The sequence below is a fragment of the Paroedura picta genome, chromosome 2 (genome assembly GCF_049243985.1).
Source record: "Paroedura picta isolate Pp20150507F chromosome 2, Ppicta_v3.0, whole genome shotgun sequence".
Classification (NCBI taxonomy): Eukaryota; Metazoa; Chordata; class Lepidosauria; order Squamata; family Gekkonidae; genus Paroedura; species Paroedura picta.
This window is the reverse complement of record NC_135370.1, coordinates 125,835,705-125,857,097: the sequence shown is the minus strand read 5'-3', so window position 1 is coordinate 125,857,097 and position 21,393 is coordinate 125,835,705. Positions and strand designations below refer to the sequence as shown.

Genomic DNA, 21,393 nt, shown 5'->3' with positions numbered 1-21,393 from the left:
CTGGCCACATCATTCTTCTCTAGCAATGTTTTTATAAGTAATGTAAGGTAATGTATCAGTCTCTTTGAGAGACTGATTACGTTATTGCTTTATGATGGACATTAAAGACTCATTAATGTGATCTAAACATGATTTCAGTAACCAGAATGGACAAAGTTCAAAGTTAAGGTGGTAGTCTTCACAGATCCCAAGATCCTGTCAACATCTATCCTGGTGGCTGAGTGACAATAATCATGAAAAAACAGACAGTGCTCTGGACATCACTTCTGTCTGAACTATATATATTACTCATATAAAAGAGAAATTTATTTAGGGAGAAGTATTTAAAGGAAGTCATATTTGAGCCTTTTGCTTGAGTCAATTATTTCTTATATCCTCAGAAATAATGAGCATCACTAGACAAATCCACCCAGAAGCTTCTTTCCACTTGCAAAACATGTGGTTACAATAATGTTTAATTTTGTAATATTGGAACTGAACAGCTCTCCGGGTTCTATATTTCTACTCATCTCCATCTGTACATCTATTTTCTTCTTTCACTTGTTATCTTCAGTTTCTTTTCATTCTGTATCTGAGAATCCATTTTCAGTGTTACTTGTAATAAAGAACTTCAGGCTTACTGACATTCTTGAGGATTCCTGTAAAGAAACAGGTGGAACATGAGGAAAATAAAGTTGAGGAGAGCAGAGAATAAAGAAAGATGGTGAGCCAGTAAATACAGAGAGAATTTGAAGAATCAGGTTGGGACATGGATTTAGACAAATTTTTATTTAATCATGGCACTACTTGTCCATTTTTAGGAAACCTCTTCAGTGTTCAGCTGTCCAATTCAAAGAGGGAGACGTCAGATATAATCTCAGCTAGATTAAGGTAAACATGTCTGATATGAGCATTGTTTTGTCAGTTCTGAAGTGCTGTCATGTAACCTATTTGATATAATAAATATCCCAATGGACAGCTGATATTTCTTGAGGAGACCACAAGTTGGCCTATGGGAAGGAGAACATAATTTGCAGGAGAAGGTTGAGAAAAATATATAGGAGTTGGAGAAGAGTATAGAGAGCAAAACAGAATGAAAGGGTGAAGGTGTGGTGGATTCAAGACATATTGAAATAAGAGGTAATATAAAAGAAAATTAAGAGGTAACTTAGAGCAGAATGGGAAAAGAGAGGTTAATGAGAGTGAAGACTGTTGCACTAGTAACAGCTAAGGAGTATGAAGAATTCAGCATAGCAGGAAAAAGTGATGGTGTAAAGAAGAGAAAAAGAAAATAATGAGGAGAGTCAGTTTCTGATCGTTTAAGGAAGCGTCCTGCAGAAACTCACAAAACACACCAATACTCTCAGTTCTCCTACACTAATGGACAATATATAATGAAAAGAATTGTTATGCATGTCTTTGCATGCAGCACTGGCACTCTTTGGTTAAAAAAAAATTGGCCACTGATCCAAATAGGAAAACCTAAAAGGCTTTTTTGGCCCTGATGATTTTGGGGATTTTAAAGTAGCAGTATTTATCATAAGGAAATTTATGAATAAAAATTGCCAGTATCCTTCAAGGGCAGTGAACTGTGACTCAAAAAAACTCAATAGTGAAATAAATGAGGTTAGTTTTTAAGGCACCACTGGACATTTATTTTGCTACAACAGACTAGCATAGTTAACCCTTTACAATAACATATAGTAACATTTCTGTTACTATAAATCCCACTTCTCCTGAAACTGAAATTAGTTGAAATGTGTGATGTTTCATATCCCTTTTGTTTTTTATTTTATTTAAAACACTTGCTAGCTGCCTTTCTCCCTTCTGGAACTCAAGGTGGCTTACAATATAAATAAAATGATACAAAGACACAATAAAAACTATTATAAAACTCACTGATTAAAAACTCCACTGAAAATTGCTAATAATAAAAATCTAAATCAATCAAACAGCAGTTCTAAATAATACTGTATTCAGCTGTCTCCTGAAGAACGACAATGAAGGAGTCAGGTGCACCTGCTTAAGGGAGGTTGTTCCGTATTGGGTAGCTGCCATAGAAAAGACCCCTTCTCAGGTGCCCACCAAACACAAAACAGTCAAGGAGGGCATCTCCCTGCAATCCTAATTCCCGTGCAGGAACATATGGAAGAAGGCAATTTTTCAGATACCTGGGTCCCAAGCCATGTCAAGCTTTAAAGGATAAATGTCCTGGTCCCAACCTGGTCGAATGAGCTCCTGGAAGAACTTTCGCGGTTCCTCAAGCCCAGTAAAACAGAGCTCTTCTGCCAGGTCTTTGGTTGAGACCAGAGCATGGAAAATGCAGGGGCCTTCCACAATCAAGAACTATACTTAAGAACTATATTTAAGATCAATTGGCACCCCTGCAATTTGAGCCCTGAGAAACTGGGGTGAGGGGGGCAAGGGAGGATATGGGGTGTGGATTCAAACCTTCATAATATGGTGCCCCTTAGTCCTAGTGCTGAGAGGCAGTAGGATATTAAGGACTATAGGACCTTGCATGTGTCACTCTCTGCAGGAGTTATGCCTACCAGACTACGTATTATTTTTTTTAGTGAGAAATACAAAAACATCCTATTTTAACCTAGGCTGTAGAATCCTTGAAAAAATTGTTATATCCACTTTACCATATGGTTGCATTACCTAGAATTTAACTTCCATATAATTTAATTTTAGTTGCATGATTTCTTTGTAAGTCAATTTAACAGGGAATTAAAGTGATGGGAATATAACAGTTTACATTTCTATCAGCTTCTTGCCCAGTATTGTGAATTGTCCTATACATTTTCCACTGGCATTGGTATGTTCATCTAGCACTTCCCTCGTTCAAAGAAAGATAGAACCAAACTACATGAGATGTGAGATAACTCTGATAAAGAATCTGAGATCTTGTTAACATGAGAGATCAATGAGAAAGCCTACTTGCATCTCAGTGTTATCATATGCATATTTTGCAATTGATAATCTTAATTTCCTGTATCAGGGGAACCCTTTTCTCCAATCTGCTTGATATTTGGCAGGGAGGATATTTTGGCTGACTAGTACAATTCTATTTGTTAGAGAAATAAGGCAGAAATGTGTTCTCAATTTCAAGTAGTGGAAATTTAAATACAATAAGGGTGTGTGAGTCTAAGACTAATAAATAAGATAATAATGATTTTAAAAATTACAATTGCATTAAACGTTAGCATCAGCCTGTTGAAAAATATGGCTATAGTTCTCTCAGAGAACTTGTGCTTTAGCAGGTAGCCTTCCTGGCCCCATATATGGCTTTAGAAAATGGATTTTTAGAATATTGTAAATATACAAATATGTTCCTTTTGTTTTTGTAAAGTTGGTTTTTAACCAATATTTGGAATGTTTTTCTTTGCCATTTGAATGCCTATGATTCTGATGTACTAACCCCTTTTTATCTATTGCATGCAATGCCTATAGATATAAATTATCTCCACCTGCCTCTCTCAAGATGCCTAGAAGGCTAAAAGAAAGTCTATCTGGGGTTATCGTAAGCATTAACTTTTAAAGCTTTTCTGCTTTATTTTGATTTTTATATGAGGGTCAGATAAGATATTGGAGGTGGGCATAAACTCCTTCTGTACCTCTGGATCTCCTACAGGTCACCAAACAGGTGACAGATGCTGTCAAAAACGAAAATAAAAAGATGTTCCTCTCATCTTTGAGAGAAGAACCGCATGAGTAAGCTTGTTCTATACTTTACACAAGAGTAAGGTGACCAGATTGTCCCACTTTTGGAGGGACATCTGGGGGTGCCTGGCAAATTGTACTTACGTTGAAATTAAAAAATATATATTTCAATACTATTTTTGCGTTCTATGAAACATTTTGTTGCTCCATATAGACCAAATTTTTAATCAAGAATCCCCCCGGTCAATGGTGTCCCGCTTTACCAATGTTAAAATCTGGTCACCTTACACAAGAGTTATAGTAGAAAACAGAATGACAACAGACAACAGCACATAATTGGGTGGAATTTGTCAGACAAAAGGAACTGATGTGATTGAAGTTGAGAAAGGAGAAATGTAAGTGCTATCAGCTACCTCATACAAAATATGATTCATGGAGAAGATATATATTTGACAAGCCAATCAAATAGAACACATGTGTATGATGACTTGCCTATGTGGGGAACAGGATGATGTCTACTTCATACCTGCCATAACCATAGACACGACTCATGCCCACACACCGAATGTTACCTTTGTAGACCACAAAAGCAGATTTTACCTGACATGCCCATGTCTTGATCAATATTATGCACGCTGGACTTTATGTCATTAAAATCTGATCAGCCTTGTATCATGTGTCAAGAAATTTGACTCTTCACTTCTGTTTCAAAGATTAGTGGAATGGATTGAAACTAATATTTTAGGTTGGGAACAATTTGGTTTCAAGAGAAGATTTTCCACCACTGACCACTCCATTTATAAGGAAAGTAAATAGCAATGCTAAATCTTAAGAGTAAATTTGATTCAATCAGTCAGATAAAGCTATGGGAGAAACTAAAGGGTTTATCGATTGATAAAACTTTGGATAATTAAGACATTACACACTAATACAACTGCTCAAGTTCTCTGTGGGCAACTTTCAGACAGCTTTCGTATCAATGGGGGTTAGGCAAGGTTGTCTGCTAGCTCTCCTCCTTTTAAATCTATATTTAAATGATCGTTGAGCCTCTCATCCCCAGAGTTTCATGCTCCCATTTTAGCTTCAAAAGAATTAACACTGTTGCTTTATGCTGATGATTATGTTCGTATTTCCCATCCTAAGACTGGTCTGAAGAGACCTGAATCTGAGACATTTTTAGAATTGCTGCTTAGATGAAAAACTGCAAATAAACTACAATAAATCAAAAATCCCGCCTCCCCCTAAAATTTAAGTCTTGCAGAATTGTTGTAGCAAACTCTAATATCAAACAAGTTAGGAATGTTGTTATCTGAAGGTTTGATTTCTCTTAAAACCTTTCTTGGTTCTCTCAGCTTAAATTTGCACTGAATAAGCATAAGCCTACTTCAGGTGCAAGAGAGGACTATGTCAGTGCCTTGCAAAATGTAATATGTGGTAGACCTATAGAGGGGTGCAACTTTTCTTTCCCATTACGAGTAAATGTTACTCCTATACTTGCAGGTATATATATACCGTATTTGCTGGCGTATAAGACGACTGGGTGTATAAGACGACCCCCCAACATTTCCACTCAAAATATAGTCTGTCACCATTGTACGGCCGCAGCGCCTCTGGCGCGCCCCTGCATCTCCCTGTGACGAGCACTAGTGCGCAGGTGCGAGCTCTGCGTAGACAAGGGGCGGGCCAGAGCGCTGCTGCTTTCCGCCAAGCAGAACGGGCTGGTCACGCCGAAAAGGCTGGCATCCCTGTCTCATTGCTGATGCTCGCTGCAGCCACGCTGATGACCCGCTGCAGCCACGCTGGATACTGCGCGATACTGCATGGTATGTAGAATGAGGTGGGTGGGCATCAGGAGGCCACTATGGGTACCGGGCGAGCATCGGGAAGCCACTATGGGCAGCTATGTTTATCCCAACTGAAGTGCACCCGGCATATAGGACGACTCCCCCCCCACTTGGAGGCATGTCTATAGCTGTATTTAAGACTTCTGGCTTCAATTGACTGAGTTGACTCAGTTGCTCAGACGGCATACAATGTCTATAAACTTACTTTTGGTCAGAAGTTTATTAAAATAGCACTACACAAAGCGAAGGGCCTTTGAATGTATGGGAGCATTATAAGGGTGTGTGTGTGTGTGTGTATGAATGAAGGGTATAGATACACATGTACACAAACTAATCTGCAAGTTTGTGTGCAGCCCTCCTGATGTTTAAAAGCTGATTTGAGCTGCAGGAAGACAGGATATAAATATTTTAATCCATACAATTTAATTAGACAGGCAATAGAAAGCACAGGACACACAAAGCTGTAGGGTGGTAGGGACTCTGAGTCACACGGAGGCAGCACAGTCTTTAAATCAACCCAGCTGAGGATTTCCCAGTGACAAGGTCAATGCCAGTTTTTTCCTATGCTCGGCAAGTAGGTACAACAGCCAAATCAATTAATTGTTTATGTAAGAAAAAAACCCTTTTAACAGTGGATAATGCACACAATATGCTATCAGACTGTTATTGTGCAGGCATTCCTGCATCACTGAATGGATGAAATGTAGATCTGAGTGGCAGCTCTTAGGAACTAACACTCCTGATTACAAAAGCCATTGTGAACATTCTGGGAAGGACATAGAATGTGGGAGAAATCATCTACTATGTCTTAGAGAATCAGGTTTGCTAGACATACCAGACAGAGAGAAAAGCCAGAGATTTCAGTTGCATGATTTAGAACTCACATCTGTCACAGAGAAACATGGGGGGAGGGGATAAATCTGCTAGGTGGGCAGAATAGGAAAATACACAGCAATTTCAAACAGCATTGAATTCATACCTGAAGTTTGTAATCTTTTTTCTGAATAAGAAAATGGCTCTCGTTCCCTAGAACTAAAAAAATAGATAAGTTTTAAGCTGCAAGAGTTAACACACACCAAAAAGGTTACAAATTACACCATAATTCAAGACAACACTTTATATGATGTCAGCAAATGTGGATTCAAAATGAATGAAATTAGGGGCATTTGCTGGGGGAACATTGTGCATGTTCTGAACCCTTCCAGTGTCCAGTGCTTCCTGTCTTATTGTTTTATCCCCATGTTTAGATCATGGGGTTATTTCACAACTGGAAGTAAACTAACTTGGAAGAGACGTGGTCGGGGTTGTGTGGTAAACAACAGAGGGTAGGGAAACAGAGGGTAGGGTCAGCATTTCTTCCCTGAAAATACCCTCAGTCCCTGCATTCTTGTTACTTAATAAAGGCTCTGGAATTTGAGGCCACATTCTTAACATAACATTTAGTTCCCCCTTCATAATTTGGAAACTGACAAATCACCCATACACCTAGCTGTTCTGTCTTTGTTGGATATATGTGTTCATGCTAACATAAAAAGAAACACAAACCATAGACCTATAGTTCTCCAGCTTTTAAGGCTCATGGCCCATTTGGAATTACTGATAAATCCTAGCAGGCATTTGCAATCCAGAAAATAGCTTCAAGTGCACAACTATCCAATACAACATGCCAGTAACCGTCTTTCTATTGTACAGAGAAGGGAATGTGACTGTTTAATTGAAGGAAGAAATCATATTGGCCAGAAAGAACATTCAATTTAGAAATGGCTCTTTTCCATTTACTGCATCATATTAGTTAGATTTAGAAATGGTACATGAGACACTGAAGGTGTCTTTTAAGTAACACCTATAAAAATGAGTATTACATCTGTAAAATGCAGGGAACTTAAATGCTTGAATCAACCTTTTGAACCTGGATGCAGGAAGCTGAGTGAAGATTCATATGATCTTAGCTCGTTAACAACAGGCGGTGCGGTATAATTGGGAGACATCACAGGCCTCTGTTTTCCTTATGAAAAATACTCCTAATATGACGTATTGGGAAGTAAGAGGCCCCCTCCCCTGTTTGGGGCTTTTAGTTGTAGTTTAAAAACTAGTTGTTAGCTTGAAGTGACCAGATTTCTGGGGCCACAGGTCGGGATGCACTGCTGCCGCCATGGTGGCAGCGGCATTCGGGCCCCCCTCCCCGCTCCCCAGGCCGTCCTTGACTGGCCTCAGAAGGGCGGTGGGTGATGGCAGCAGTGGCAGCAATGCGGAGGCGGCAGTGGCGGAGGCAGCAGGTGGGCTTTCCCTTCCTCCCCCCTCCCTCCTCAGAAGGGCGGTGGCGGGCCGGCGGGGTGATAGCGGCAGCAGCAGCAAAAGTGACGGCGGTGCCGACGGCGGTGCCAACGGCGGCAGCAGGTGAACTCTCCCTCCCCCCTCCCCGACTTACTGCGCCACCAAGACGCCACCAGAGAGCTGCCTGCAGAAGGGTGAGAGCAAGCTGGAGCCCGCTGCCCTGTCATCCCGCGGAGACCAGGCAGGCGGAGACCTGGAAGAGGGTCGAAGAGCCCGCTGGAGGGCAGCGGCAGTGGAAGGCAAGGCCTCCCGCAGTGGGCTGAGCTCAGGTGGCCCCCGGGTTCCAGGGCGGGGCTTGAGATGTGGGAGACCTTGAGGCATTGCCGCTGCCCTGCAGGGCCCCGCAGCTGCCGCTAGCCGGCAGGAATGGCGGTGCCACGCATTCCCCGCTCTGGAGCCCGGGGGCCTGCGTGGGGGCCTTCTGAGCCCGGCCTGTCTGCTGGGCTGCCTGGAGAATGCCTCAGGACATCTTAAAAACGTGGAGGGACATGGGGAAAATGCCCCCAAAGACGGGACTGTCCCGCCAAAGGCAGGACATCTGGTCACCTTATGTTAGCTGAACACTGGGAGCTCTGTGTAGGTCGGGTCCAGACACTGCACATCCCTGGCTAGGGGTCACAATTTCTGCTGCTGACCGGGCTCCCAGTGGCTGATTAGAAATTAGAGACTGCTTATTAGGTGAGTATGAAAGGGTGGGATTGGATTTGATGTTGATTGATGTAACTGAAAATCTGTGTTGCAATTGCCTGCTAATTATACTAAATAAATCACAACTCATCTACCTCTACACCAGTGTGCTTATTGCTTCCAAATCCTAATAAAAGAACCATTTGCCACTTTGACCTGGCAAGACAGTAACATACAGTGAGGGACATGCACATCTAGGTATCTTATTCTGTCCAAGGGTCTCACACCTTTGGGCCAATTCTAATATGTTAAATTCTAAAGAACAGAGTAGAGGTTCATAGCTCTTTTAAATGATAGAAGTCAAATGATCTTTATAATCTTAAAGGCTGTGTTACTAAACAGATGAATCTAATGCAAAATAATATTGAAAGAAAGTCAAGATTAACCATTTGTACTAATATTATTCCTATGTAACCCACATACCTTAATTTAATCTTGGAGTCATTCTTCCTTAGTTCTTGATGTTGTTTAGTTTGTTTCTCTGAGTCCACATTGGATTTTCTGATGAAGCTGTAGGAAGAAACTGCCTCTTGGCCTCTGCTGTTTCCAATGTGGTTAATGTCAGAAATGGTGACTCGCTTGGAAGATACTTGTTTAAGGATTGGTGCTGTCTCTGGTCCACGCCTTTTCTCTTGGTCCCAGACAGGCTGTTCTTGATTGTTTCTCTTTGGGGAGGGAAAGGAGCAAACAATATATAGTTTTTAAAAACTGGGTATAGGATAAGAGTTGACAGCAGAGTTGAGTTTCTGTGAATTCACAACAGTGAGGTGGTCACAGTTATTAGTTATTGGCAGTGTGAATATCTTTGCATTTACAGCAACGTTGACAAGGAAATAGAATCTTTATCATGTAGATACGGACCCCATTGCCTTAATAGTTTGATAACATTCCAAAGAAAGCACTAATACAGGTTCCCCTTCAAAAAGTTCCCCTTTTTACAAATACCAAGATAATTAAATCTTCTGTTCCACATAATATATTTCAGGTAAGGCCTTAGAGGAGGAGCGTGTCTCATGGCGTAAGTGCCACTCAGCCCTTAACACCCAGTTAGGGTGGCTGTCCCGCCTGAGTGTAAGGTGCTTTTCTGGGCATTTGTCATCCGCATAGGGGCTTATTATTGCAGGCCCTGTTGTACTGGGATTTTTAAATGGGCCTTAACATTGATGACTTTGAGATATATATATATATATATATATATATATATGTTGTATGCCTTCAATAACCAAGGTCTTGTTTTTCCAATAATCCTCGTCTATGTGGAAGTGCCTGCCTGAGTAATACTCACTTTCCATTGTTTGTTGCTGATTGCTTTCGGTTCCTCTTGCATTTCAAAATTTTTAAATACAATACTGGCATCGGGATTCTTAGATTTCAGAACATTGATGAGTCGTATCCATTGACGGAAAAGGAATGCCTGTTTCTGTGGTGGACCAGAGAGCTCTAAGTAGTAGGCACGGCCACTCACCAGCTTTAATTTGATGCGGTTCCTCTTAAGAGAGTGAATAGAAATGTTCACGTATTTCAAGGGTAAGAACCTATAAGAAAATTCTCATGTGAGTACTTGAAAGGGGAGGAGACACTGGAATTAAGAGCATGGACAAGTGATCTGGAACTGTACTCATTTCTGAAAGGGCACAGATTTGGTTATGTGTGTGCAGTTCACTCTGGACTGAGCCAAACTTCTCTCAGTTGTTGTAGCTTGTCACACAGCTGTTCAGAACCAATAGGATGATGGAACAGTAATTTTATCATCATCGTGTGTGCAGCATAAAATAAATGCATGCAGTATACATCACTCAGTGCGGATGCTGCTCTGCCATTTGTGGGGGGAAATATCTCTTCCAGGGTATTTGAAAGTACTGTGTTTGTATTCTATTTTGAATACAAATGACTCATTTATTGTTTCATATTGACCAGGGTTATCGTGACCATTATGGTTTCTACTGCAAATATGCTTGCTATTAATTGAAACTCTGGCAATGTGTAGCTTAGTTAACAAATCCTAGTACATTGGTTGGCTCTATTCCTGTGTCTACTTGCCACAAGCCTCATGCTTTGAGCTTAGAGCAAAGATTTAGCATTAGTCCTCTTGCTGACCCTTGGGTAGGCTCAAAGAATCAAGCATATTTTCAATAGGACTTTGCCACTGAAGGTGGGATGAAAGAACCATCAAACCTTTATCCCCTCTGTGAGCATGCCCTATCAAGTAGACAAACTCTTGTGTACTGAATACTTCACTGCTGGTGCAATGCAGACATGCCTTGCTGAAAAACATTGGCAGAAGGAGAGTAACTGTTTTTCTGTGTATGTCTTATGATTTCAATAGTTAGGAAAACCTGTAACTGCTGGAGAGATTTAGTCAGAACTCCCCACTTCCTGCCCTGCCCAACCCCCTGTAGCATGGTATGACAAAGCACCTGGAATACATGCTTCGTGTGTCCGCGTTTCACTTTCCCCCTGTACTAACATACCTGGTGAGTACTAGCTCATCCTCTGAATATGACTGTGTATATGATGAACATGTTGAAATGTTTTCCTGGGAGGATACAGGCACTGTGTGTCCAAGCAGCATCACATTTGGCAACGACAGATTTGGACTGGAGGCACAGACACCCATTGTCACATAGTTGGGCCGATTATGAAGGTAAATCGATTCACCTCTTCTATTGACCTTGTAAAAATAATATTAAAGCACATTAAATAATGGTATTTCAAGAGCAGCTGAAACCTGTTGCATTACTATTAGGATTCAGGAAGAGAAGAACTAACAACAATGTGGACCTAAAGTTAGAAAAGAATGATTAGATTTGTTAGCATGGATAATAAAGTTGACTATATATACAACTCTTTGTTTCATTCTCCTGTTTCTTTCTTTCTTATTTTTGCTGTTCCTATAAACAGGATCTGAGTGACTTTGGCTAGTTTGAAATTTGGAGGGGGTAAGTGTGTATAGATTTTTTTTGTGGGTCTTTGATAGGAAGACTGGGCGCTCACTGGTGCTGGAGCGGAGAGATGGGCCTGTCCTCAAGGAAGGGAAACTTCTAAATTAGCAAACTTTCCTTCCGTCTAGCCTCCACTGAACTAGGAAGGAGTGTCCAACCCTGGGGAGGGATCCATTACTCAATAGAGTTATCTGGAATTACTGGCAGCCAATGGAGATAGAGGAGTGGAAGACATGCTAGATATAGTGGAAAGAAGAGAGCATTTCTACATGTTCTTTGGAGGCAAACATAGAAAGGTGGGAAGGCAGACAGGCCCTTGGCAGTGGTAGAAGCAGCGGAGAGAGCCACAGGGAAAGGCAACATCTGGCAGAGGAGAAGGAGGTGGCTGGTGGTGAAGAAAATACCATGCCTATGGAGAGAGGTACATGTCACAACATGCAACTTGGTCTAGAGCTTGGAGCATTCCAATAACGACTGAGCAGGACTGGGAGCTATAAGAGGACTGGTTATCTAATGAATTTTGGTTTGGGCAGTTTATACTAACAAACCATTGCAGCAACTCTATGAGTAAACATCTTTGGGAATGGATCCCACTGTAGTTAACATGTTCCTCTTGCTGGAGGGTATTATAACTACAAACTATACATAAATGAATAAATACATAAAATAAATAACTCATACTCTGCTACATTGTTAGTCTAACAACCTTTCTCAGAACTGATTACCTGAATAAAGTTGCTTTCAAATACTGGAACTGATTGCAAGGGAAGATACTCTCCTCTATCAAGAATTTTTTGAAGGTCTCCCATTATAAGTAGCTAACTTGCAGACTGTTGGTTAGGTGAGGTTCTTCAAAGCTGATTCCTTCTTATTAGCCCTAAATACAAGGACAAACTGACATGGGAATGAAACTGACACAAGGAAGAATTTGCTGATGAGAGAAAGTGCTGTGACCGGCAATCTCAAGACCATTCTGCACCTCTAAAACCATAGTGGTAAGTAGCCACAATTGCTTAACGCTATAAAAAAAAGCCCCCACACCATTTCTCACTTCCTCACTGTCTCTTTTCCTGCTTTCTGACCCTTCTAGGCATTCCGCACGGCTGATTAAAATGGCTATGGAGAGGGACTTGCAATGCCAGCGAGTCTCCCCCTGCCTGTCAATCATGACAGGCTGGCAGCCAATCAGCTTTCTCCCAGCTTTAAAGGGAAAGCAATCTTTTTTTAAAAAGTAAAACTTGTATTTGTGAGCTGCCCTAAACTGACTTGTCAAGAGGGGTGGGGTATAAGTTTAACAATAATAATAATAACAACAAACTTATCCACTGCTATGCCTATGCATATAATCACAGATACATAGTGCATAGTTTAATGCTAGCCCGTTTTGGAAGTTTGACACTTGAAGATGAACAGAAGTAATTTTTTCCCGATTTTGGGGAGGGGGGTTTGAGAGGCATAGTTTGTGTGCCAACTGGTGGTTGGGAATATTTTTTGTTCTGCCTGGAGCAATGTGTATTCATTGTTCCAGGCAGCTTGCTACAAAAATAAAAGGGGGGGGAAGAAAAGCCCCGTTCCAGGGAGAAGGGAAAGGGAGGGGGCATGAGGGCGGGTGCTGGAGATGGAGATCGTGTTACTTCTGGCCACTTTGGTTACACACAGCCATTTTGCTAGTGGTTGCTGGTTGCTCTCCTTCTACTTGCACAATATCCACTTTTGTGGATTCCCCCAACTAGTGCTTTAAAATGGAGGATGTACCTGCTAGCTTGCTGCTGGAACACTGGATGCTGATGACGTTGTATAAAACGTCAAAAAAAAAGTGTTTGCAAGAAGTAACACTTCACTACATTTTCTGGGTGTGAAATGGCCCTCAGAGTACTATAGAGAGTTAAAGAAAAAAACAGATGTTCTAATTTTGAATTCTTTCTAATTTTTTATCAGGTGGGTAACTAACACATAAAGTAGTTGGTTATTGTAGATTACATGTTCTAAGGAGCGTTTCCTGGGGACTGGTTACACTAGTATTAATTTAAACCTTTTAACATTAATCAGTACTTAAAATGGTTTAAAATTTAGGTTCCTAAAGTGTTTTCCCTTGGAAATGCTAAAATGTAATAGAACCATTAATAGAAGCAACATGGAAGTGACACATAAAAAATTGATAATTAAAAAGCAGATTAAAAAGTCAACAGCATAACAAACCCAGAAAAATAATGAAAACATCAATTGAACAAAAGCCAGATGAAGAAAAACCTGCCAGTTTCCTGAGAGAAACACAATTGTTTACACCTGATGCCTAAAACTAGGCTGGCTAGGCACCAGTCAAATTTCTGTAGGGAGGCAATTTGACCCATTATGCATGGGTGTTTTAGCGCACATTCGGGGTGGAATGGCGGCGACTAAAATCACCGATAATGCACGGTGTCAGCTGCAACCGGCCGCAGCTTCGGTGCATGCCGCTGAAAAAGCCGCGTTCGTGAAACGCGGAAGAAAGCGCAGCTTCCGGGTGACCGGGGCGCAACCAGAAGCGACACCCGAATCGCCGCGTGCATAATCGGTTACTCTGCGTTTTGCCGTGCATAACTGGTGTGCGTCGCGTCTTCCCCCTCCGCGTTTTCCATGTGACCCGAAATCGCCATTTCGGCGGCCGTGCATAATGGGCCTTCGAGAGGCAAGATGCTGGTAGATAAAAAGCCTACATCTAACAGTGGGGGCACTCAGAGAAAAGCCTCTCCAGAAGATCTTTGTTAACAGACAATGGAAAGTCATGGTCCTAGACTGTTTGAGGCTTTAAAAAAAGCTTTGGGACTTTGCTAATTACCTTCAAGGCCATATGGGGTCAGGGCTCATTGTACCTGAGGGACTGCCTTTCTGCCTACGCTCCTCAAAGAGCCTTGTGCTCTGCCACTGCCAACTGGCTAACGATCCTTGGCACAAAAGAAGCCCACTTGGCCTCAACCAAAGCCAGAGCTTTCTCTGTCCTGGCCCTCACTTGGTGGGATGAGCTCCCAGAGATTAGGGCCATGATGGAACTAAAACAGTTCCACTCTTCTACCAGCCATTTGAACCCTCCCTCTTAGGAATCCATGTACCTGAATCGAACCATGGACCTGTCGATTGTTATCTTGGTAGTCTGTTATCTGCTATTGTTCTTGTTACCACTGTTGTACTGTATTATATTTTATTTGATGTAGGAACAAGTTCCATGTATTGTTTACGTTCCATGTGAACCACCCTGAGCCTCAGGTGAGAGCGGTATACAAATGTAATAAATAAATAAATAAATAAATAATAAAATGTACTACCTGGCACCTTGAATCATGCTTGAAAATTAGTATAGATTATTCTAGATTTATTTCCTTTTGTCTTCAAGCTGGGTACTGCTTCAGTCACTTTGTTGACTATCTCTATCAGGCAGCAGAGCAAAGAATGTGACCTTGGAAGAATGACCTCACTAATTTTTCTGAACTTCACAGCTTCTTACTGGTTTTGCTACTTTTGACAATACAGGTTTTATGCCTCTATTGAATTGGCTATGGAATGTGGAAACTAGAGGCACTCTGTCTTGCTTATTGGGGAGATTCAATGGTTGTGGGGATTGTTTTGCCTCTTGATGGGAGCTCACTTGTGTAATCCAAGTGCAGTGATGAAACACCTATCTGAGATGCAGTTACATTTCTCCTGAAAGATCAGTTATGTAGTCTGACACGACCTTGAGTTCAAATCTTCTTAAGGTGCAGATTAAGAGCAGTAATCAAATTCAGCTGATTTGCCAACTATGCTTCCTTCCTAGAACGGAAAGATTTGGCTACTGTGGCTTATCCATTTAATGAGCTCCCAGGTGGACTACTGTAATGTGTTCTACACGAGGCTGTATTTGAAGACTGTTCTGAAATTGCAATCCTAGAATGTGCTGAAAGCTATATAATCTTTAAACAGCCCGTGGCGCCACGGGCGCCACGGACTATATAATTCGTTAAGCCCCCTAGAGGTGGGCTTTGTCCGTGATGAGGAAGGGTCCGGGTTGGACCCTTCCTCACGACAGACAATCGGAGGGACCAATCGGCAGGCGCGAAGCGCCTGCCGATTGGTCCCTCCGATTCCCAGCCTGAGCAACTGCGAGCCGCGCGTTCCCTCCCTGCCGGTCTGACGCCTTCTCCCCTTTCAAAACCCCTTTTTATAAAGGGGCTTTGAAACTAGTCTAGTATATTGCCTTTATTGTATTGTAATCTGACTTTGCTGCCCAGCTTTATCACATGTATGAAAGTGTTCTATACTGTTTTTAGAGCTGTGCTCTCTAATGATCATAATCCAGTTTTATTCCATTACTAGTTGCACCTATTATACTGTCTATTGCATTGTTTGCAGTTGCATAATCTGCCTTGAGTCTCAGCAAAAAATCACGGACTATAAATTAATTAAATAGTGTTCTATAATGTTTGTATCTTGACTTGTGTGGCAGAAAAAGGAGAATTATAAATTTCCCCAAATCCCATGAAAAACAACTTAAATGCAAAAATACTATCTTATCACTAAGCCAGGCTTTCCCAACCAAGGTTTCATGAAACCCTGGGGCTTCTTGAAGGCCCTGGAAGAGTTTCCTGAATGGGTGGGAGTTAATCATTTTTTTATATTTTTTAAAAAATTGTTAAACTTTATCGGGTGATATGACCATATATGTCGACCCCTCCCCAATTGGCCAATAATAGTCCTGGAAGTGGGCCCATCCCCCTGGGGTGGGAAGGGGAGGGCCCCCTGGTGGATATACACGCTACTATGCTTCTCAACATTGGAAAACTCAACAATGGCCACAGGATTGGAAAAGGTCAGTTTACATTCCAATCCCAAAGAAGGGCAATGCCAAAGAATGTTCAGACTACCGCACCATTGCACTTAATTTCTCATGCTAGCAAAGATATGCTCAAAATCCTACAAGCTACGCTCCAGCAATATGTGGACCGAGAATTTCCAGAAGTACAGGCAGGATTTCGAAGAGGCGGAGGAACTAGAGATCAAATTGCCAACATACGCTGGATCATGGAGAAAGCTAGGGAGTTTCAGAAGAACATCTACTTCTGCTTCATTGACTATGCTAAAGCATTTGATTGTGTGGAGCACAACAAATAGTGGCAAGTTCTTAAAGATATGGGAATACCAGAGCATCTTATTTGTCTCTTGAGAAACTTATATGCAGGTCAAGAAGCAACAGTGAGAACTGAACATGGAATCACTGATTGGTTCAAAATTGAGAAAGGAGTTCGGCAAGGCTTGCCTACTGTCGCCTTGCCTATTTAACTTGTATGTGGAGCACATCATGAGAAAGGCGGGATTAGAGGAGTCACAAATTGGGATCAAGATTGCAGGGAGAAATATCAACAACCTCAGATATGCAGATGATACCACTCTAATGGCAGAAAGTGAAGAGGAACTAAAGAGCCTGTTGATGCGGGTGAAGGAGGAGAGTGCAAAAGTTGGCTTGAAACTCAACATCAAGAAAACGAAGATCATGGCATCCGGCCCTCTCAATTCCTGGCAAATAGATGGGTAAGAAATGGAGATAGTGACAGATTTTATTTTCCTGGGCTCCAAGATCACTGCAGATGGGGACTGCAGCAAAGAAATTAAAAGACGCTTGCTCCTGGGGAGGAAAGCTATGGCAAATCTAGACAGCATCCTAAAAAGCAGGGACATTACCCTGCCAACAAATGTGCGTTTAGTCAAGGCTATGGTATTCCCAGTTGCAATGTATGGCTGCGAAAGTTGGACCATAAGGAAGGCCGAGTGACAAAGAATTGAGGCTTTTGAACTGTGGAGAAGACTCTTGCGAGTCCCTTGGACTGCAAGGCGAACAAACCGGTCAGTCCTAGAGGAGATCAGCCCTGACTGCTCCTTAGAAGGCCAGATCCTGAAGATAAAACTCAAATACTTTGGCCACCTCATGAGAAGGAAGGACTCCCTGGAGAAGAGTTTAATGCTGGGAGTGATCGGGGGCAAAAGAAGAAGGGGACAACAGAGAATGAGGTGGCTGGATGGAGTAACTGAAGGTGCAAACTTAAATGGACTCCGGGGAATGGTAGAGGACAGGAAGGCCTGGAGGATCATTGTCCATGGGGTCGCGATGGGTCGGACACGACTTCGCACCTAACAACAACAATGCTTCTCAACCATATTCTGTATGATTGTGCTACTTCCAGAGTTTCTCGAGGCTCAATGGTAAAAAAGTAGAGAAAGGCCGTTCTAAGCAATGACTGTTACAATTATGGTAAATAGTCACCCAATACCTCGCTTTCATATAGTGTCTCCCTAAAAGAGATCTTGTATCTTCCCCTCATACACTATTTAAAGCTTTAGGTGAATAAATGCCTTACAAGGAAGAGACAAAAGAAAACAGGAGGCCATAACATTCTGCCCAAGCCAAATGCTAATATCCATCCAGAGATGAGATAAAATTGATGTTGTAATAGGGACATACTGCCCTGTTGCAGTAGCATCATAATGCTCTGCCCAGACCTGAGATGACAAGTCATCAGCATGTGTGCAACACAGAAACACAGCTTGTCAGGGAAAAGATGGACTTACTCATTTTTTGTGTGCTAGGAACTTTTCCTTTAAGCCTGAGCATTCAAGCAAGCAATCACCCATCTATAGCTTGAAGGAGGACAGCTCAGAAAAAGTTTAACACTTGATTTGACAGACAGCTTGGTGTATTGGTTAAGAGAGGTGGCCTCTAATCTGGAAACTGGGTTTGATTCCCCACTCCCTCACATGCAGCCAGCTGAGTGATCTTGGGTCAGTCACAGTACTCTCAGAGCTCTCTCAGCCCCACCTACCTCACAGGATGTCTGCTGTAGGGAGAGGAAGGGAAAGCGATTGTAAACTACTTTGAGACTCCAGGTAGTAAAAAGCAGGGTTCAAAAACCCACTCTACTTCCTGTGCTGCTGCTAATGTTAAAATGACCCTAACACATATTTTAGAAAGTTTCATGCTAATTTCATCAGTGTGTATAATGCCTGCAGTTGCAGAAATGCAAATTGTTTAAAAGTAGAAGAATTGTTTTGATGATTCCGTTAAGTATTTCTTTGGAAAATACTGAAAATTATGAAGAATCAGGTTTTGAAAGTTACTTATGAAAAGCTGTAGTCCACCAGAGTAATATGAAGATGAGAAGATGTTTTGTGAGCTCTAATTGACCTTGGATGAAGATATACAAAGAGAAAAACATACCAGGGAGTTCTGTTGGTTCTTAGTTTCTATTAGGATTCATAGCTTTGTGGCATATTTGTTCCAGCCGAAATTGGCATCATGACTCCATGGAAACTTTCCACCAGGCAGGGAAAGAATAACATGCATTGAGTGAATCTGGGGAAGGCTTTTCCTGCAGTGAGTGGACCTATTTGGGAGTCGATGTACCGTATATGCTCACATATAAGCCGACCCGCATATAAGCAGAGGCACCTAATTTTACCACAAAATCTGGGCAAACTTATTGACTTGCATATAAGCCAATGGTGGGAAATGCAGCAGCTACTAGTAAATTTACATTAATTGAGGCATCAGTAGGTTAAAAGTTTTTGAATATTTATTTCAAAGAAAAACAGTAAACTAGCTCTGTCAGTGCAAAAGAGGGTCAACAAGAACATCCAGCCCCCCCCCAACAAATACAGAAAAGTCAAGAGGATGAATACCTATTGGTTTTTGTACCCCGCTTTTCACCAAAGGAGTCTCAAAGCAGATTGGCTGGCTGGGAGCAGGCTGTTAGTGTATATCCGTGTATAAGCCGAGAAGAACATTTTCAGTGTGAATTCTGTGCTGAAAAACTTGGCTTATATACGGTAATTTGAGGGCCCATTCCACACACGTTAGATAATGCACTTTCAATGCACTTTAGAAGAAGATTATCCTGTTCCACACAGGAAAATGCAGCTGCAAAAGCTCATAGAAAGTGCATTATCCAACGTGTGCAGAATTAGGTAGGTTTTTGCCAACTGCTATTGTGGATTATTTTTGTGATTCAGGGTGTTTACATGCTATATAGGAGAGTTACCAATCATTGCTTGCTCTTCACAGTATTTCCTCCCCTTTTTGGAGTGTTAGCATCATGGCATGAGACATTGGGAACACCATGAACATTTTAGCCATGCAACAATGTGGTTCATTGCTGTGGAAAATTAGTTACCATTATCAGATACAATGCATGGATTTGGCAGTCTCTTAATTTCTTGTGATTTCTGTTCCCCTCTTGTATTTGTTTTCTTTAAACATCTTGGGATTTTTAACTCTGTTCCATTCTGTGTATTAGTGGCATATTGCAGGTTGTTTTTGTTATTATTAATTTGGAACATAACCACTAAACACCAGTAAAACTGATCTAAACAATAAATATTTTAAACTTAAAATAGTAGTATTAAAAGCCTTCCCCCTAAATAACAAGATAATTTTTATAATTAATAAAACAACCAATAACAGAATAAACAGATAAATGGAATATAACCAATATATAATCAAATTATTATTCATACTGATCTATGGTTCCTGTACAGAATTTAAGGGGCTTACCTTGTCTTTTTGTTTTAAAAAAATTTCTTGATGCAGGATATTGATGGCAGTTGAGGATAAGTTGCCTGACAAACTTTTAACTATCAAGCTGACCAGTTGAGTTGGCATCCCATGGTTTACTCCATGGGGTGTCAAGTGCTTCTTAATTTTTCATGACTTCATCTGGCAGATTACTTTGTCCCTGGAAGGTGGTTATCAGCTTAGTCAAGAGCAAACAGTTGACTTGGTTACAAAGTTTTGAAAAATAAACTGACTTCCTGTGTCTCATGTGTGTTCTGAGGTAATAATGCTTCATTAGCATAGTTGAGTCATGCAAAAAGTCAACCAAAATAAGTCTTCTCAGGTGGTGGACAATGGCCTGTGAAATAAGAAAAAAAAAGGTGAGCAGGATGTTTCAAGGGAGAATAAAAAGACTTGCAGAAAATAGTAAAAACACTTGTAAAAAACAGTTAAAGCACAGAAATCCAAAAATATACGAGGCTGTATAAAAACAGCTCAGACATTCAAAATGTAGACCTGAAACCAGTCAGCACAACTGCAATAACAGCTTGTCTTCAAGCACTCATGATTCTAAAATTCCAATGGAGATGCCTTCAGAGGAAAGGAAGTCAAATTCTATAGTAGACTTCTGACCAGACCTTGATTAGCAGTAGTGTGGGGCATTCCTATATTTCTTTGCTGAAGTCAGGTAATCCCAAGAAGTTTAATCTTTGTTACTGAATTATCCAAGCGGTCTCTTGTGTTTGTAGACAGACACCCCGCCTCCCTCCTCCATCTCAAACATTAACAGACTTTTGTGATTTTTGCTTGGTTTAACTGGTTAGTTTAGTGTAAGGTTTAGCCTTTGTTCAAATTTTCCTTTTACTCTCTTGTACAGATTTTTTGCCTTTATCATCTCCATCTCTTCTTAACAGACAGTACTGAACGAATGGTAAAGGAAGGAGGAGTTAACAATTGAACTAGGATAATATAAAAAGAAAGAGGAGGGAAGGTAGAATAGTTATTCAGTCGTTTTAAATATGATTAGCACGACTCTAATCAAAAGCATCTAGAAATGGTGGCTGGATTTGTTTACATTTGGTCATATTCCTGTTCTACAAAATAATACTCTTCTTGTGAGCATATTATCTTGCCAAACATTGCAAAGAGAGGTGGGGCTTTACAGGCTTTCAGGGTTATTTCAATGACAGCTCTCTATGGGGGCCACCTTATATGTACTTGACATTTACTGCCTCCGCATCAAAGACCCCCCCCCCCCAACCGGAGACTAGTTCCAGGAGATTGAAGGTACTCTAAAATGTGGATGGTTTATGCTGTTTTTAAACTAATTATCAATCTAATTTTAATTTTAATTTTAATGTTCAACTTTTAATTAACTATTTATACT

At 41.1% G+C, this 21,393-nt stretch overlaps 1 protein-coding gene across 3 annotated transcripts; it reads right to left on the bottom strand.

Moving 5' to 3' along the window:
* Positions 1-284: 284 nt before the first annotated feature.
* GARIN2 (golgi associated RAB2 interactor family member 2) lies at positions 285-20,358 on the bottom strand. 3 transcript variants are annotated; one of them, XM_077322491.1, is made up of 7 exons: positions 20,007-20,348; positions 12,178-12,329; positions 10,982-11,181; positions 9,796-10,045; positions 8,934-9,175; positions 6,469-6,521; positions 285-638 (listed from the first exon to the last, which is right to left on the bottom strand). In XM_077322491.1, exons 2-7 carry the CDS (start codon positions 12,259-12,261, stop codon positions 592-594), a joined length of 876 nt encoding a protein of 291 aa, XP_077178606.1. In that variant the 5' UTR covers positions 12,262-12,329; positions 20,007-20,348; the 3' UTR covers positions 285-591. The 3 variants fall into 3 exon arrangements, with proteins under 3 accessions (XP_077178606.1, XP_077178605.1, XP_077178604.1); XM_077322490.1 differs by lacking the exon at positions 285-638 and adding an exon at positions 645-1,206 and having other exon boundaries at positions 12,178-12,346; positions 20,007-20,358; XM_077322489.1 differs by lacking the exon at positions 285-638 and adding an exon at positions 645-1,206 and having other exon boundaries at positions 20,007-20,354.
* Positions 20,359-21,393: the final 1,035 nt, after the last annotated feature.

Excerpts from the sequence above, each read along its gene's own strand:
- GARIN2 (XM_077322490.1), bottom strand. The coding sequence starts at position 12,261 with ATGGGAGACCTTCAAAAAATTCTTGATAGAGGAGAGTATCTTCCCTTG. Across the intron at positions 11,182-12,177 it reads TTGAAAGCAACTTTATTCAG|GTCAATAGAAGAGGTGAATC; the intron begins GTAATCAGTTCT and ends TATTTTTACAAG. Across the intron at positions 9,176-9,795 it reads TCAGCAACAAACAATGGAAA|AGAAACAATCAAGAACAGCC; the intron begins GTGAGTATTACT and ends CCCTCCCCAAAG.